We start from the raw sequence: 17,090 nt of genomic DNA on the forward strand, positions 1-17,090 counted from the left end.
CATGAAATATATATATAAATGATGGAAAAAACATAAAGAAATACTCCTGAAAAAAATGAATGTCGTTCAAAACTTTTTTCTATAATATTATAAATACCTTAGGGATTTTTTAAGCTGTCCGCTGAGTTGGGAAGCTCATTTTCATTGGAAATGCTTCTCTCCTGGGATCATGTGTTCTATAAATACACCCCAAGCTTGAAGGAATGGGGATAAAGTACATGAAGTGTAGATATCAGAATGCCTGTCGACAATTAAGTGCCATTTCATTAGGTAGAGAGAGACAGCCAGGAGGGGTCAGTTCAGTTTCGCACTAATGTTGAAATGATGCAATGAAGTGTCCAGAATGCTGAGATGAGTGCCTGTCCACAAGGTGCCTCATTGGGTATGCAAAAATGTGTCATTTCAGAGGAAAGAGAATGCCTCAATTCCTCCTCAGCAATAAATATTTGTTATAGGTTTGCCAGCCTCCGCATTAAAGGCATCTATGAATTCCTTACAAAATGAAAAACTAAGTAGTGTGTCACAGGCACAGCATGATATAAAGACACACAAGGCACATTACTGACCTACTGAGCGACATTGTGAGCTGCCTGTTTCCTATTTAATAACAGAGAATATTTTAAAATAGGAATATTTTGAAATGTCGATTCATTTGGGAATTAAGACATGTAATTCAGGGGCATAACTATCAATGGTACAGCAGGTGCAGTGTCACTGGGTCCCAGAGGACTGAGGGGCCCACTTAACCCGTATTATGATGATATTTTACTATCTAACTAGTAGTCAGGCGTACTATATTCCCTGTTTGCCCTTGGGCCTGTGGCACCCTTGTTACACCACTGATGTCAGTCTCTTTTGCAAAGAAAGTATTTAAAATGTATTTTCATCAATTTTTTTATTTTATTTAATTAGATGTTCAAATAAAGTCTTTTTGGACTTAAGAATAGAAACTGCTGTGTTTAAGTTTTACTGAAAAGCCTTCCTCCTTACTGTGCGGATCACAATGGGTGCGAAAAGTGCTATTTCTAAATGTAGACACTTTGATATTGATTGTTTGCCCTTGTGCCCTACAAAGTGTGCAGGGATGGACAGGCCTTTTATTCCACCAGACATTTCCCTGGTGGGCTAGAGCCCCTGGAGGCCGGTTGTGAAAGCCTAGGGTCCCTCCTGGTGCCTCTGTCATATTCCCCAGCTCCCTGAACTAGTGAGAGAGAAAGAGTGGAAGGGAAAGAGAAGATAGAGAGGAAAATAAATCAGAGAGGGAAAAGAGAAAGATGACAGAGGGAGCGAGAATAGAAGGAAGGAAAGAGAGAGATTGGAAAGGAGACAGAGTGGATGGTACTGTTTTGAGCATTTTTGCCAAGGTTGCTTTATTTCTCCCTTTTGGTCCTGAAGAAGTGGAATCTTGATCCCACCTGAGATAATTTATGAGTGCATCATACTTAAGCATAGCCAACAGTCCAATATATTATGTCGTAATTAATGTACTAAAAAGAGTGGAGTATCGCTTACTGACAATACTTTATTTCACATATATATGGGTTTAGAACGTGATTAATAAAGTTTATTTTATTTGTATTTATTTTGAAAGTTTTATATAGCACGAACATGACCACAGAGGGTATCAGAGCGCTTTACAGATTATGCAAAAGTACGAGTACATGGAACACATAAATAAACATCAAATCGACAGGTAAAAATATTTAGAATGTCCAACAGTATCAAGAACATAGCATCTAGGGCACAGAGCAGCATCAAATAGTCCGAGAGTCAAGTGGGGAAGGAGGTCTGAGGCAGATATTTTTTCATCAAGAGCTCCTTAACTTCTAATTTGAACAGGGCAGAGGAAGGGATCACCCTGACTTCGGGGGGAAGAGGGTTCCAGATCCTTGGCGACATACCTGAAAATGATCAATTATAGGTGTTTTAAAAAAAAAAAAATTGTGGTTTGAGTAATAGGGTGCTGGCACTTCTAGATGCTCTTGAACCACATGAGAGCTCCAATTTCTGAGCGAGGTACATCGAGGTCTTGAGGTGGATGGCTTTGTGAGTCATGCATGCAATTTCAGCTGTATCCGAGCTTCATAGGGGAGCCATTTCAGAGTTAGCAGCTCAAGAGAGATGTGGTTGAATTTTTTTTGTGCCAGTAATGAGCCTGGCTGCCGCATTGAGGGTTACCATAAGGGGAGCCGTTATCACTCCGGGAAGGACACACGCGTAGCACTGCCATAGTCCAGCTTTGTGATCACCAATGCTTGCACTGCAACCTTTAGGTCATGAGCAGGGAGATAAGGTTTGAGCTTCCTAAGGATGCTGAGCTGAAAGTTCGCTCCTTTGGTGAGGGAACTGATGTGTTTTTGCATGTTCAGACTATTGTCTAGTATGATACCAAGCGAGGATGCCGAGTCAACAAGGTGAGGTCTGCAGTTAAGAGCCGAAAGCTGATTCAACCATTTTTCAATGTCCGGTGAGTCCTTATGGGGTGAGATAAGGAGGAATTCTGTTTTTAGAGCATTTAGTTTCAGGTGATTACGTGTCAGCCAGCTTTGCGTTTCCAGTAAGACCGAGTTAAGGGACTGAATGTCCTCAGGGGAGGCGATCTTCAGGTATAGTTGAGTATCATCCGCATACATGTGATAGTGAGTGCTGGATGATTTGAGCATTTCTGTTAGAGGCTCCATGAACTGATTAAAGAGCCTTGAAGCGTTGGGATCTATTCAGGAGGAATGAGGAGAACCAATTAAGCACAGGCCCAGACAGCCCCATCCTGTGTTCCAGGAGGTCAATTAGAGTATCGTGTTTGACAGTGTCAAATGCTGAGGAAAGGTCAAGAAGGATCAGTAGGCACGACTCATTGTGGTCCAACATTCTTAATGCGTCATTAATGATGTGCCTTAGGGCCGACTCTGGGCTATGGCTCGAGCGGAAACCAAATTGGCAATGGTCCAGGAGTTGGAAATGGTCGATGTGGTTGCATAGTTGGGCAAGCACACATTTCTCAAAGAGCTTTGCTACGGTGGGGATGTTGGAGATTGGTCAGAAATGTTGAAGGTCTGAGGGAGCCGCAGTAGGTTTCTTTAAAATCGGAGTGACTTGACCCATTTTTAGGCAATCTGGAATAACACCTTGCCGCAGTGAAGCATTGACTATCGTAGTCCACAAAGTTAATAGGGAGGATCTAACATCCGGGAAAAGGATCAATGGCAACGGGTCATTGTAGTGGTTAGAAGCTTTCAAAATCGCCAGCGTTTTGCGAATAGTACATTCATCCAAGGTTTGGAAGAGATTCCAGGAGGCGTTAGTTTTGGGGAGGTGTGGTAACGCCGGGTCCATGCAATCGCTACTAGATGGTAGTAGGGGGGTAGGTGGGCAGATCGACAGGTGTTTACAGGCCGATCGTAGTTTTGTTTCAATCTTACTGGTCTTATCTATGAAGAAATTTGCGAATTCTTCGGAATTGGGCAATGTCCCTAGACCCAGTGATTCAGAGTTCGGATGATTGTTGGCTTGGGACTTGATGAGTTCGAACAATTTTTTGGGACGGTTTTTTGCTTGGTCTAACAGAGTTCTGAAAAAGGTGGCCTTAGAGCATCTTATGTGTTTATTATAGGAGCTTCTCAGGGATCTTAGGTGGTGCAGATGATCAAGGGATTTATTGGACCGCCATTACCTTTCAGCAATTTACATATTAACATGACAGGAGAATTTAACATCAAATGTCTTATTGTGAGATATTTAACTAGGATGTGTGCAACTAGTAATTGACAGGTTCATATGTATAACCCAAGTTAATCATGTGATAGTGAAACTATAATAATATTTTTGTAGTTGCTGCATTATATTCATGATTATGAGAGGCTGCATATATTTTGTAGAATTGGGCATATATTTGTAATCCAGTGTATTAGTCAAAGTCGACAGTTAAATTGCAGCCTAACGTGTATGATAGCTTAACTTCATGCGTTATTTTCAGCTTAGCCTAATGTTCTCTGCTTCAGTGCAAGCTCACATTGTAATCTCAAAGTTTGTCTATGTGCAGCCTTCGCTGCAGAATATTTTCTCTCATTTTGTTTCTTCTGCAAGTGTGGAGAAGTCACATTAGTTAGAATAAAGGACTTTTATTTTAGTAGATAGTAAAGCATTAGAAGGAGGAGTCGGAGGAGGAAAGTTTGGTAGCGAGTGAGGAGAGTTCACATGGGAGAAGAATGACCAAGGATGAGAAGAGATTATGCGTTATCTATGTGGGAAAGGTGCTAAAAGTATCCAGTTGTCCCAGAGCTATGGAAATTACCCAATAAGAAGTCACAGGGGAGTGTCAATTTGACTGCAGTTGATATTATGTGCTGTGTTTAGTGAGGAAAAGAGTCCACCTTAGGTTTTCTCAGAGAATAGACCTATGATCCGGCTTGCTTGGCTTTATGCTACTTGACCCATTGTCGGAGTGTTTTCTACTGAAGACTGTGATGGCTGACACCTTTATTTCCCTTTTTTCCTAAATTATCTTGATCCAAATGGATTTTGTTAGGTTCCCTTTGTTAAGATAGTGTAGGGAAAGTTAACTTGCTCATGCTCGTTAAAGAGAATCATCTGATGAAATTTAACCTTAGTTTCTTTTTCCTGATTGTTTGCATCATCCTCTTAGAGTTAGTCATTTGCTTTGTACGATATAGGGGACGTCTTCTAAGGAGATATGGACATATTCTGATATTGTTTTACTTTTATACGAATATGCGGAGATGGATGTACATCGATTTGTTTCTAAACTTATAATTAAAACCTACTAAACTCAAACCAAGAGTCAAATGGATTAATGTGTAGCCCAGTTGGTTACACTGTATTGGGATGATTACCAGTCCTTTTTCCCTTACACCGCTCACTCTTATAGAAAGACCTGTCTCCTCTAGAAAGAATGTGTAAATGAGCCTAGACTTTAACAGCACTGAAATTCTGGCCACCTCAGGATGCAGGGGGCAGTGCGGACACTGCTGAAGTATGGTTATAATAATCAAATTTAGGCAAACCGTCCTGGCAGGCATGAAAGGTAGGGGAGAGAAGTTGTTTGCTCACGACCACTGTATATTTCTCGCAAAAGCTATACAATGATGTTTAAGTTTTACGCAAGTTTGACTTTCGCAACACTTTATTATTGCACATTCCTCATAACCTTTTTCCAATGCTCGCCCTTTGGCCTCTTGACACTGAAATACCAGATATTAAAATGATCTTGGAAGATGAAGTACCATGAGGAATTTGCCAGATTCAAACCTGTGATCATATTGTCAAAGATAGATGCTAGGAGTGAGTGTATTAGTCCACTGAGCCACAAGGCCTAGCTTTAACTTGCTGTTGGAGAATATAACTTCCTTTCTCTCGAGTACAGAAAACCCTAACACATTATTGATTTGTGTACAAAATGCTCGTAAATGTTCAGGTAGACGTAGTTACAGAGTACTCAAGAAAAAGAAACATGTGACTTCAGTGCAAATTAACACTAGTGAGAGGATATCCATGGATGAGCGTAGGCGAACCGAAATTGGGAAATTCTGCATGTTACGTGAAGTCCAAAAGTATGAAACTACACAAAACATTGAAACATACGAAAAAAAAGAAAAAACTTCACACATCATTAATGCTGGTCAGATGGACAATAATCATAAATCCAAGAGGATGCGTGATGTGACAGGAGAAGCATTATGAAACATATTGAAGGCATTACAAGTAGTCCACATAGATATGTTAGAAATTCAATATTAACTTCATCTTTTAAAAACCCTTTGTGTTTTCTCGTTGTGTTAATTTAATATAGACATGGTTTTAAGACTGTCTTTGTCATTTAAATTTAATAAAGAAAGAAGAGGTATTCCTTTTATATTTGACGTCATTTATTTGTGTAAATTACAGATCACTCGCGGACAGAGAAAAAAGAAAGTAAATGCCCAACACCTGGCTGCGACGGAACAGGCCACGTGACTGGACTTTACCCCCACCACCGGAGTTTATCAGGGTGCCCGCATAAAGATAGGGTTCCTCCAGAAAGTAAGTCTTCACAGTTGAATTGATATTTCTGATAAAAAGTAATCTATCAAGACGCTTGTTCTTGCACATTATGTTGTTTACCAGCTTACCACTCACCACTGACGTGCTGAAACTTTTGAAACGTTCCACTTCCTCATTCGTACAATTTACACGCCTACGACAACTTTTAAATGTGAGCACAATGCTTAAAGCTATTTTCTTGGGACGACAGGACGCTGCACTTAGCGTGAATTTCCATCCATGTTCAATGAAATTGCAACAACCTCATCTCAATCTCCATCAGCAATACCATTTTTGTAAAGATGGTTTCTTGAAAACAGGTTAAAGTATTACCATTTTGCATTGATTAGTCATCAGTTAGGTTATGTCTTTCTACTGAAAGCCCCTTTGGACATGATCATTGCCTTTCTCCACCTGTGGCTACATGATAATGTCGGCAGCCCAGTGTTCAACCAGCCACAAGAGCAATTTTCTAGTCAATATAACAAATTATTGAACTGAATCAGTCTTAGTGCAGTAATGAATAGTGCCAATTAAAGTGATTTTTTATTTTCTGGTGGCGACGTGAGACCTGGGGCACAAGGATTCAATGGATATATAGTGATTCACACACAATCAACCAGAATGTATGGGTCCTAAGATGATACCAGCATCTTCTTGCTGACTTTGACACTTGGATTTCAGCCCGCCGACTCGAAGCAGGCCTCTAACAATACTGCAAATGCATTAGGAGCTGTGAGCACAATTCTAGGCACAATCCTTTGCTATGCTGAATATCTTTATGAGCAATATAAAAAATAAACTCTTGGAATCCAATTGTAACATGGCAGGAGAGGATATTAGAATATCATTTGCATTCACCAAGTTGGCTCATTTGAGCTGAAACCTCTTTGGTGCTTCCAGCTGCCAGACAACCAACCAGAGGTTGTCCTAAAAGGGACCAAGGAAACTGGACATTGGTAATCTTTCTGCCTGAGCTGCTTCCAGCTAGAGGTTCGGGTGCCCTGTAAGACTCCAAGAAAAATGTAGTACTGTTTGCTAACCTTACTATCACAGCTAATTAGGAGAGAAGTCTCAAGAAACTGATCTGATAATTACCAATAAACATAATTCTGGGCCTCACAGCAAAGTATTTTGAATTGTAAAGACTATGGTTTCCTATCAAAGTAATGTACAGTGGAATATATTTTGGTATTAAAATATTTTTTTGTAATGTGTTATCAGGTGAAAGAGTATAAACATAAGCATAACACACTGCAGATTAGCAGTTGCACTTTAGAAATGCCTTTTACATTACATTACATAACAAAGAAACATGAAACACATGTGTTGTGGCAGCCCGAGTCTAGATAGCAAAGAATGTGTTAATAGTACAGAATAAGCCATTGTCCCGCACTAATTTGACTATACAATTGAACTAAACTTCCAACAATGTGGCGGGTACCATTTGTAAATCTTCAGCAACTCACCATTCAGTAACATCCTAATGCCACATGTCGGTTCATGTACTAGTAGCACATCAGCCTCTTTATAACAATACTCCATTTAACCAGCAGTAGGTACAATGTAGCTAATCTAAACAGTAGTATATATTCACAAGGTATCTCCCGTAGGCAACCTATTCACCACGGCCAGACTGTATGCAAAAACTGCTTTCTTCTCCCTGCTTCTAGGATATGAATCCGAATAGCTGGGGTCTAGTCATTGAAGGGCTGCAGGGGTATGATAGTTGATATGCAGAATTTTTTAATTAAGTCAGTATAAATCTAGCACTATTTGGCACTTTTAAACATGCGTTCACACTCTACACTCATTCTGTTATTAGCTCACCACAGTCCTCTTCCCATCTGGACTTTAGGCGCAGCACGTGTCTTTTGCAATCTTCCCTCAATGAAATTCATAACAGTGAGATTGCCTGTCCTTCATGGATACTCGACAGCAGCCCCCCAAAATCTGCTGATTTTGATGTCTGTGGCAGAAACCCTTTGCAAGTACGCCGGAACCACTTAAGCCAACCCAGCAATGAGAATTAATTAATCATTAAATTATAAATAAACATAAATAATTGAGTCGGCCCTCAAAAGTCACCAGGGGCAGGTTGACAGAGAGAGACATCCCTAGGGCTGCAATTCTAGATCAGATATTTATTGTCAGGAAAGCAGTGTTTGATGGTCAGAATGAGTTCACCATCAAAGGGCCTCCTATTTTCCCAGTCACCTGACATTAACCACAAAGCAGCCACTAAAGTACTACGTTCAGATCAGTCAGCTTCAGGCCGGACAGTTAGCCTTGGGATACAGAATCCAGTAACTAGTGGGTGCACTAAGTCTGGAGACCACACACTCCCTGGCCGACCTCACACACACTGTGAGAAAGTGAATTATTTTTCTGAGAGGCAGTTTCCCATCATACTCAATAGAAACTACCTTGCTATGGTATGGTACAGTTCACTGAGAAATCTCTGCTCAATCGTTGGTGGCTATGAAATGAGCTGCAGGTATTTCACAGAGAAATGCATCATAAGTTCTAACAGCAATTCTAAAGTCAGGAAAACTGAAAAGTACAATTAAATAAAATGTAATAAGCAAAAACACACACACATGGTCACAATCAGGCTAAGGGACTATTTCTAAGTTTTAAGTCAGAAATGTCAATGGGTACAATGGTGATAAGACAATTTCACTCCATGTATATAATAAAAAGTGGAAATGGAGGGCATTCTATCATCAAAAGCAAGAAAACATTGCCAGAGGCCAGGAGACAGAGGCAGTCATTTAATCTGCAGGCTGTTCATTCAAAAGCATACTGTCTTCCTTATGCTATTCTGGGAGTCACAATTTTCAGTTCAAAGTATGAGGGTAACATCACCGGCCCTGGTATCTGCTACAGCCAAGAATATCAATTTCTTAAAGTTTTGGGGAAAGTCACTCGTGGTCTTTTCAACACCCCCTATTCTTCTAGAGAAGTCTCCAAGGGTTCAAGTATATTTCCAGTGTGGTTTTCAACAGGTTTCAGGTCTGTACACTCCTAATTGGAAAGTTTCTTTTCTCATGGAGCATGAAGCATTGTTGCAGCCTTGTGTCCCTAAAGCAGTACAGAAGGCCATTTGACTACCCGTTGGAGTGTTCTTCAATTCCCTAGTTTCAAGTGGAGATCAGCATGTAACACTATCCTCTTCAGAGGAAGGTCCAGACAGAATATTCCTTTACCTAAGTCTTCACCAGGTCCAGGATTGTTCTGATGAGCTGGTGGTTGTTTTTATACTGTACACTAGACAATGGTTAATGTCCTCCACTAACATAATCTTTTAACAACTTTTACCAACTAGCCATCACATTTGAGTTGCAGTTTCTGTATGCCTGTGTTCAAATGAATCCGGAAGAATTTATTGAAAATATTAGGACCCTGGCTCCTGCATTCAAAGATTCAGTCTCAGATTCTGCTCGGGGGAAACCAGGATTCACTCACTGCGACTGTGCTTTAACAGATGCTTCCCTCCAGGTTAAGAGACGAAATCAATGTCTAAAAGGGATTGTTGTTTCAAAATACTTCTGCCGCTGTAGCCTCTTGATGGCATTTCTGTCCAGCCTAAGTGATTACTCAAGAAACCATAGTTAAATCATTGTCAGGAGGGAAGCCAAAAAATAGAGTTAATCACTGGTTGAAACATTGAGATATCAGTAGTATGATTTTATAAAGTTGCATTCCAGATATAGTTGACAACAATCTACCTGCATACATCATTAAATCAGATGTTTGATAAATATTATACAGAAACTATTAGAAAAAAAAGTAAAGTAAAGTCCACATTTGTAAAGCGCACAATCACCCGTAAGGGTCTCTAGGCGCTGGGGGGCCGTCGGGAAGATTAAGCGAGCTATTGCCCAGAGTCACATGGTGCTGGGCTGACCTGCCGCCGGAGCCGGGGATCGAACCGTGGTCCCCAGATTCCAGCGTCAGTCGCCCTGGCCGCGGCGCCACACCTCTTCCAAAGAACTCTAATTTAGTGTGTTAAGCATTTTGTTGACCACAATTGTGAAAATTGTCCTTTAATCACAAGTAGGTCTCTCCATAGGCAACTGCCCCTTTACCTATTCAGTTAAACAGCTTTTAGTAGCTACTGAATATAGGTATATACATTTCATTATAATGTAGCATGTCCCATTTTTATACGTTATGCAACCACCCTGTGTGCTTTAAGGTATACTCGTGGGCGAGATAGAGCATGTAGAAAAGTGGATTTTTCAACAAGCTAGAGCACCTTCTTTTGGAATGTGTTAGTGCAGGATTATTCACTAAAGAGACCACATGGTGAACCAGAGCCATGTGAGTGGTGTAAATGTCCTTCACAGCACACATGTGGCACATCGCCTTTACATAACTGGTGCACGTCCCTTAAAGGTTGAATAAGCCAATTGGGTATAGTCAATTTTACCTCATATTTTAGGACAGTGCAAACACACTGTGGGACTCGTCGAGAACTACAAACTGCCCAAAGAGAAAAATGCCTACAAAGCTAGTCCAAAAATGCAAAAAGGAGAGACAAGCCTGTAAGATAATATTGCTACAACTTATATTGGTCTATTATAATGTTTATACTATGCGCTAGGGGCACCTGTTCAGGTGGGCTTTACAAGAGCAGCAGGGTGTGACTTTGATCCGCCAATTTCATCAAAAACTGCAAGATGTCTGACAGAAAGTCCAATGTCTTCTATTTGAAGGTCATCTTCATAGCATGGGTTTGTAGGGAGGTCTAAATATAAATAAATTGAATTAGAAAAGAATTTATGAGGATTCGTAAAAGGAAGAAATAGTAGCTACATCTGCTTTACTCTGCATTTGCCATGCTCCTTTTTTCTTAGTTTCTGACCTCTAAATAATCCATGCTCAAGACTTTCCCTGTGGAAGTCGCCAGTATTCCATCCTAGATCGCTTGGTCTTCTTGCGCTTTACACCTTTATATGCACATTTAAATCCTCCTTTAGCGTCTTCTATTTTGATGAAGCTCATAGTTTTCCTCTTCTGATGGCAGTTGTCCACCAAACGTTTAGTACAGTGAAAGGCACCAGCCTTAAGGAGATCGCCTTCTTTTACCTATCCACCACAGACTAAACTCTCAGTCTTGTGGATATCTTTCATTGGATGACATTAAACACTGTCATAATCAATTATTCTTCAAATAATGAACTTATATGCCTCCATGGTTCCTCTGGCCTTCCACTACAAACCTCTTCATCGTTTCATCCTATCATCCTCCATCCTTAGTGCATCACCAAAAATCTAGGAGCTCTCTTAAACTTCCACTTAATACGTAATTCTTTTTTATATTTCACTAGCTCAACCATACAGTACCTGGACATTCATCTGAAATGAAGTCTGCTACCCTCGTATAACTCTTCCCTACTAAACGCCTTATTTACTCACTTGTCAAGGGAAATACCAATTAGTGTAGTAGCCTGCTCATTGGACTCACTGTATATGCCTTCATTCCAATTGACAAGGTCATGAACATTGCTACTCAAATTCTGTCCTCTCTTTTTTGCCCCGTGAACCTACCTCCTCTTACTTCCTCAACGTTGATGAGCTCTCCTCTGCCAGCACTGCTCAACACAGACTCCGTGCCTTGATCCTTATTGGTGTTCATGACCTTCCCCTCACCTTTCCACTTCCTTCACCTGCACCGTCCTAACTCGATCATTGGGATCTATAAGCCATCAACCACGTCACCATACCCAACCACCTCTTTCTCAGTTTTGCTCATTCTCTTTATTCCCACGCTTGATCACTGAAATTATCAACTTATCACCTCTTCTCATCTTCAAGATTGCGTCAGAAGTACATATAACTCTAGTTAAATTCTCAGTTAGCCTGCTTCCCCACTGCATATTATCAGGTATGCCGATCATGAGAAGGGCTGTTTATGTTTAGAGATATATTTTTGTTCCAATGTTTCTGTTTATCTTCACCATTTTGACCCCGTATTTAAGGATGCAGACGACTAGGAGTTCTATTTCTCAACACTGCCTGAATATATGCTATCCACCTGGTCAAAATGCTATGGTTGCTTACAAAACAAAAGCATTACATAAAAATCAACATGATGAACTTCAAATAGTATGGAAAGAATGCCCAGGTGCAGACTATGAATCCACTTTTTGGGATTTTCACATTTCTACCTCCATCTGCATCAGGAGATAAGTGATTTCACGTGTATCAGTATCATAGATGCGAATTTATACTTAACTAAACTCATTGTAATTCAAGAAAATTCAGAAGAGAATGTTTTTTACACTTAGCACTTCCTCAAAAGCACCAGAGCTATTTAGTCAGTTTTGTCGAGGCGCAATTTCCACACTGAGTGGTAGACAAGGTATGCTTCTGAAAATCATGAAGTCATTAATGGACTCAATTCATTTGGTTTCGTACTATTTATTTGTCACGTTACTGATTATCAGAGCCACCCGCTCCCTTTTGAGTCTTCCCGTCATAAATAGCTTTCCATTCTACCTGTTTTTTTTAGTGAAGTAATAATCGCTCAATTATCACATCATACTACTTGACTGGCCAACACCTCCACAGTCATTAACACCGGATAATGACTCCATTGTACAATCGAACCTGTGCGAGTTGGAAACATGGAAAAAGCTTTTAAGTCTCTCGAAAAATATCTTTTATGACAGGCTAGAGAATACACAATCATAGACACGTTTCTTTTTGCTCGAATTTTATGCCTCTTCGACTTTGCCCCACACCACAAGTTACACTGCACTGTTCACCTTCTACCTTCGTTATTCCTAGATGGCTTGCAAGTGACATAAGGCATAGTTTGTGGAAAATTGCAGATGAATATTGCACCAAAGAGCTTGCATGCATGCCACTAACGGTATTTAAAAGACAAAGGTCACCTTGTGCGTTTTGTGTGTGCTGACATTGTGCAGCATTTTACCAGCACAGCTGTGACAACGGGAACCCTCTGAGTACCATGTGCGCATCTGCATTTATATTATTGTGGTGCATGTGGAGTGAGCTATGTTGATTGCCAACTAAACCACTAAATGCTATATTAAGAAAAGCGTTTGGAGCAGAATGATACCACGTGAGAACCATTTCAGAGAACTACGCGACTTGAAAGCATACACATTTACTAACATTTGTAAATCCCTGCTACATTTGCAAATAGAGAACATATCAAACAATTTGTAATGCCACGCAAGCATATGCACATTTTTTCTAGCATTAGATGGTCCAATGCGTAACACTAAATGGGCTAGGAATGTGTACTGTCATCCCTTGTAGGCATCGAGAATTAATGATTAATCTTCACGTTGTATTACAAAACATTGTAGAGTTCAGAAAAATATGACGTTATAATATCTCATAATACATACACCTCACAGATTATATAGTTTTATGACAGCCTATTTGATGCCGCCATCGGTGTAACGCAGACAGTTGTACAATATTTCAATTTAGTCAAATTTTGCTAAACTGTAAACAAAAATCAATTCCTATCCTTGATAAATGCTAGGATATTTACAACATAGCCACAGCATGTACTTGCGTTCAACAAAATGCTTTGTACACGTCTATAAAACACTGATGAACTTTATTGATTTGTACATTTACTTTTCGTATTTCTTTCCTCCCGTTTTACTACTTTTCCTCTTCAAGTTCTTGCCATGCATGAAAATGTTCTTAAGTGTCCAACGCCTGGCTGCACAGGACGAGGCCATGTAAATAGCAACAGGAACTCTCACAGAAGGTAAGAACTATTATTTATTTCAGGCCTGATTCACAACACTTGTGTGTAAGTTTACAATTGTTTGCTATTCACAATGGGTTTTAAGAGTAGTATCTTTAAGAGTGCAGAATCTACGCACTTAAAAAGACCTATCATTTTACGTGCAGAGACTCGTAACGATACTGGCAAACCCCTTTGTAAATAGCAAACTATCAAACTTACACAAAGTGTAAGCTTACCTTTGTGAATCCGACCCTTTCTCTTTGCCTCCCACATTATTGCATTTGTGACAAGTCTATAAACATTTCAAAAACTGCAATTAACTATTTAGGTAGGGGATCTTACAACTACTTTAATAGTTATAACTCACAAAGTGCCCAATTCACAAAGATAAACTTAGACCTTAAATTTAAGGGCCCAATTCACAAAGGGGCAAGAATCTATACACAAGAACAGTGGTGTATGATTGGCGTGTGTGTAGAGGTGGGCGATATGAATGAGACTGGACACATCCTTCAGTCGTGTTGCAGCACTCGATGTTCTGTAATGCAAAGAAGGCGATTACAAATTAGTGTTGAGAAGAATGCTTATGAAAAAGCCTTATGCCTGAGGCAGACCTGGAGAGCAGGGAAATGTGCTTGGGTAGCATGTGCATTAATGTGAGACTATAGAGATGAGGGCAGAGGATATCCTTCATTTGTGCTTAGACCAACATGCTTAGCTAAGTGATAGGTCGGAGTGGCTGCGTCGTGTTGCAAACCAGGATTGAGGAAAGAAGTAGTGGGGCATTGTCAGAGAAACTAACTGAGAGAGAAATATATATGTATTAGGAACAGCCATGTAGTGATGGACCTGCAAAAGGCAATGTTATTTTAAATATTCCTAAAGCAGACCAAATTAATGCCAAACCTTACATTCAACATTTGTTGAAGATTAGAGTTATGATTCAAGCTGGTTCTTTAATCAGTGGCTGTGTTGAATGTGATAGAGTTGAAGCCTTCTTTGTAGACGTGTGGGTCCAGTGGGTGGATTATTGAAGTAGACATTTTTGGTACAAGATGCCTATACATAACTTGCAGTGTAGGAGACACACAATACTAAGTGCCTGATTTAGGGTTTGATCAAGGGAGCCTGTCCATCGGGATGGCAGAGGACATTACCTCTGCCATTCCAATGGTTCTCTGTCAGCCACATTTAGAGATTTCTAACAGCCCAGATGACATCTCCTTAATGCTGGTTCCTTTCATTGTACTCAAAGTTCAGTGGACAGCTGTCATCAGTATTGACAGCAGTCCACCAAACTTTATATATTGTCTTTGTTTTTCAGAAACAAACTCCAAAAATGGGAGTTTGTTTCTGAAAAACAATAATGACCCCATAGCCTGGGAGTTTTCTCCCAGATTATGGGGCGCATTATTGTTTTTTCCCGACACTCACCACCAGGTTGTCCCTAGTACTGAAGGACAGGAAAAAAACAGACATTACACCGTGCTCCCTCAATTGGGGAGACAGTGTAATGCCATTACTCCGACGGGCTGTACTCCGTCAGGTTATCGGAGGAAGTATTCTGTCCATGGAGCCAACAGTGGATCCGTCGATGGAATACTTCAGGTCTGCCTGTTACTAAATGAGACAGGTGGAGCGAGGGTTTGATGGGCAGGCTACCCTCTCTGCCAAGCTCCAATGTGGATATGAAGGTGGAGTATGTTTAACACTATATTCTGGACCATTCTGACTCCACACAAAACATATTTTATTTCACTGTGATAAAGGGCTTCAGTATAGTCCATATGGGAGCCTACTTAGCAATAGTAGACTGTTGCCAATGTGAAAACCTAAGAAAAGTAAAAAAAGACGCTTGCACGCATTCTTACACAATGCAAAGAAGACTTGAAATACAATGTGACCTTGGGTCTGATGGTAATGTTAGAATTGAATATGACTCTATGACTGTTTAATGAGTTTACAACAGTAGGCATGGGTAAAGCGAGGGCGTGCTCCTCAGGCCACCAAACATTAGGAAACACCGGTTTCAAAGATCTTCAGGTCAGGATGTTGGTCTTGCTGGCCTGGGGCTTCATGTTGTTCCTAGCCAGCCTATCAATTATTAAAATCAAACAGGATCTTAGTACTCAATTATCATGGCTTAATTGTGATTGCAATTATAAGAATGATTTGCATGTCTCCTGGGGTTCAGAGAGGAATGTTCAATCAGGTTGGCAAGTTGCTACATGAAAACACTTAATGAGAAAGACAGATGACTCCAAACGAACGCCTGAAATGATGGGTCGTACAATTATATTTTCAATGGAAAGAAAGTTTAAACAGTGCATTAAGTTGTTTATTTCACTAGTACTATTTGAATATCACCTGCACATATATAAATGTGTATTAATAAAAGTTACACATTCCAGCAATTCCTCCACTTTAACAACAAGTGTTTTAATGATAAAGATATTAATAGGCGATCAAACCAACAAAGAAGTTGTCTTCTACGTTTCTTAGGCAAAAGTCTCAAATCATGCCCACCGCACAGGATCATTGGGACTTGTTCATCTCTCAATATATTTGCATTTATCTCAATATTGGAGAAAATTGGCAAAAAAACGAGTCTTGTCTTGTACAGTGTATTTAAGGTCCTTGGAAAAAGGGATTTGCGTAAGCATCGTGTTTCAGAGATGTATATAACGTTCAAAACCTTTTATTAAGGAAATCACATAGAATGGATGAGAGGCATGAAGAATACTCTTGCCTTTCAAAGACTCAAAAAACAGCATTGGTTAAACTCAGAAAAACATGCTGTATGAAAGACCTATAATCTCTGTTTCTAGGGGGCTGATATTAAAACTGCAATGCCATTGTCCAGAGACCAGAGTAACACAAGAAAGTTAAAATCCACTTCTGAGCCACTATTCCAAAATGCACTATTATAGATTAAGACATTTGGGGCATATTCACAAGCCCCTATTGCCACCACAACGTTGTGGTGGCGATAGGGGCTCGCCTTATTCACAAGGCAGCGTTAAGCCACTTAACTTGAGAATTTCAGTGACAATCTAACATTCTAAACATACAAAACCATGAGTTATAGTGAGCTCTGGTAACTATAACATGAGCTCTAACGTAACTACAACTCACACCCTAGCCATGCACTGCTAATAACCCCACATATTGCATCACTCTTGACATTTTCTAAGACAGCATAAATAATATCACTGCAACATTTGCAATGAAATTATTGATGTGAAAACTGTGCATGGCAGAGGCTGGGTTGTCTTGGGAAAATGTCCCAATCCTAAATAAATTCATATTG

General features: G+C 40.1%; 1 protein-coding gene across 1 annotated transcript in view; it reads left to right on the plus strand.

Moving 5' to 3' along the window:
- MYT1L (myelin transcription factor 1 like) overlaps positions 1-17,090 on the plus strand; it is a 1,346,830-nt gene that overhangs the window by 1,066,818 nt on the left and 262,922 nt on the right. Inside the window, exons 9-10 of the mRNA XM_078647878.1 lie at positions 5,902-6,036; positions 13,708-13,798. Of these exons, the coding sequence (XP_078504004.1) occupies positions 5,902-6,036; positions 13,708-13,798 (226 nt within the window). The remainder of the gene's footprint in view (positions 1-5,901; positions 6,037-13,707; positions 13,799-17,090) is intronic.

This window comes from Lissotriton helveticus, chromosome 6 (genome assembly GCF_964261635.1).
Source record: "Lissotriton helveticus chromosome 6, aLisHel1.1, whole genome shotgun sequence".
In the NCBI taxonomy this organism is placed as follows: Eukaryota; Metazoa; Chordata; class Amphibia; order Caudata; family Salamandridae; genus Lissotriton; species Lissotriton helveticus.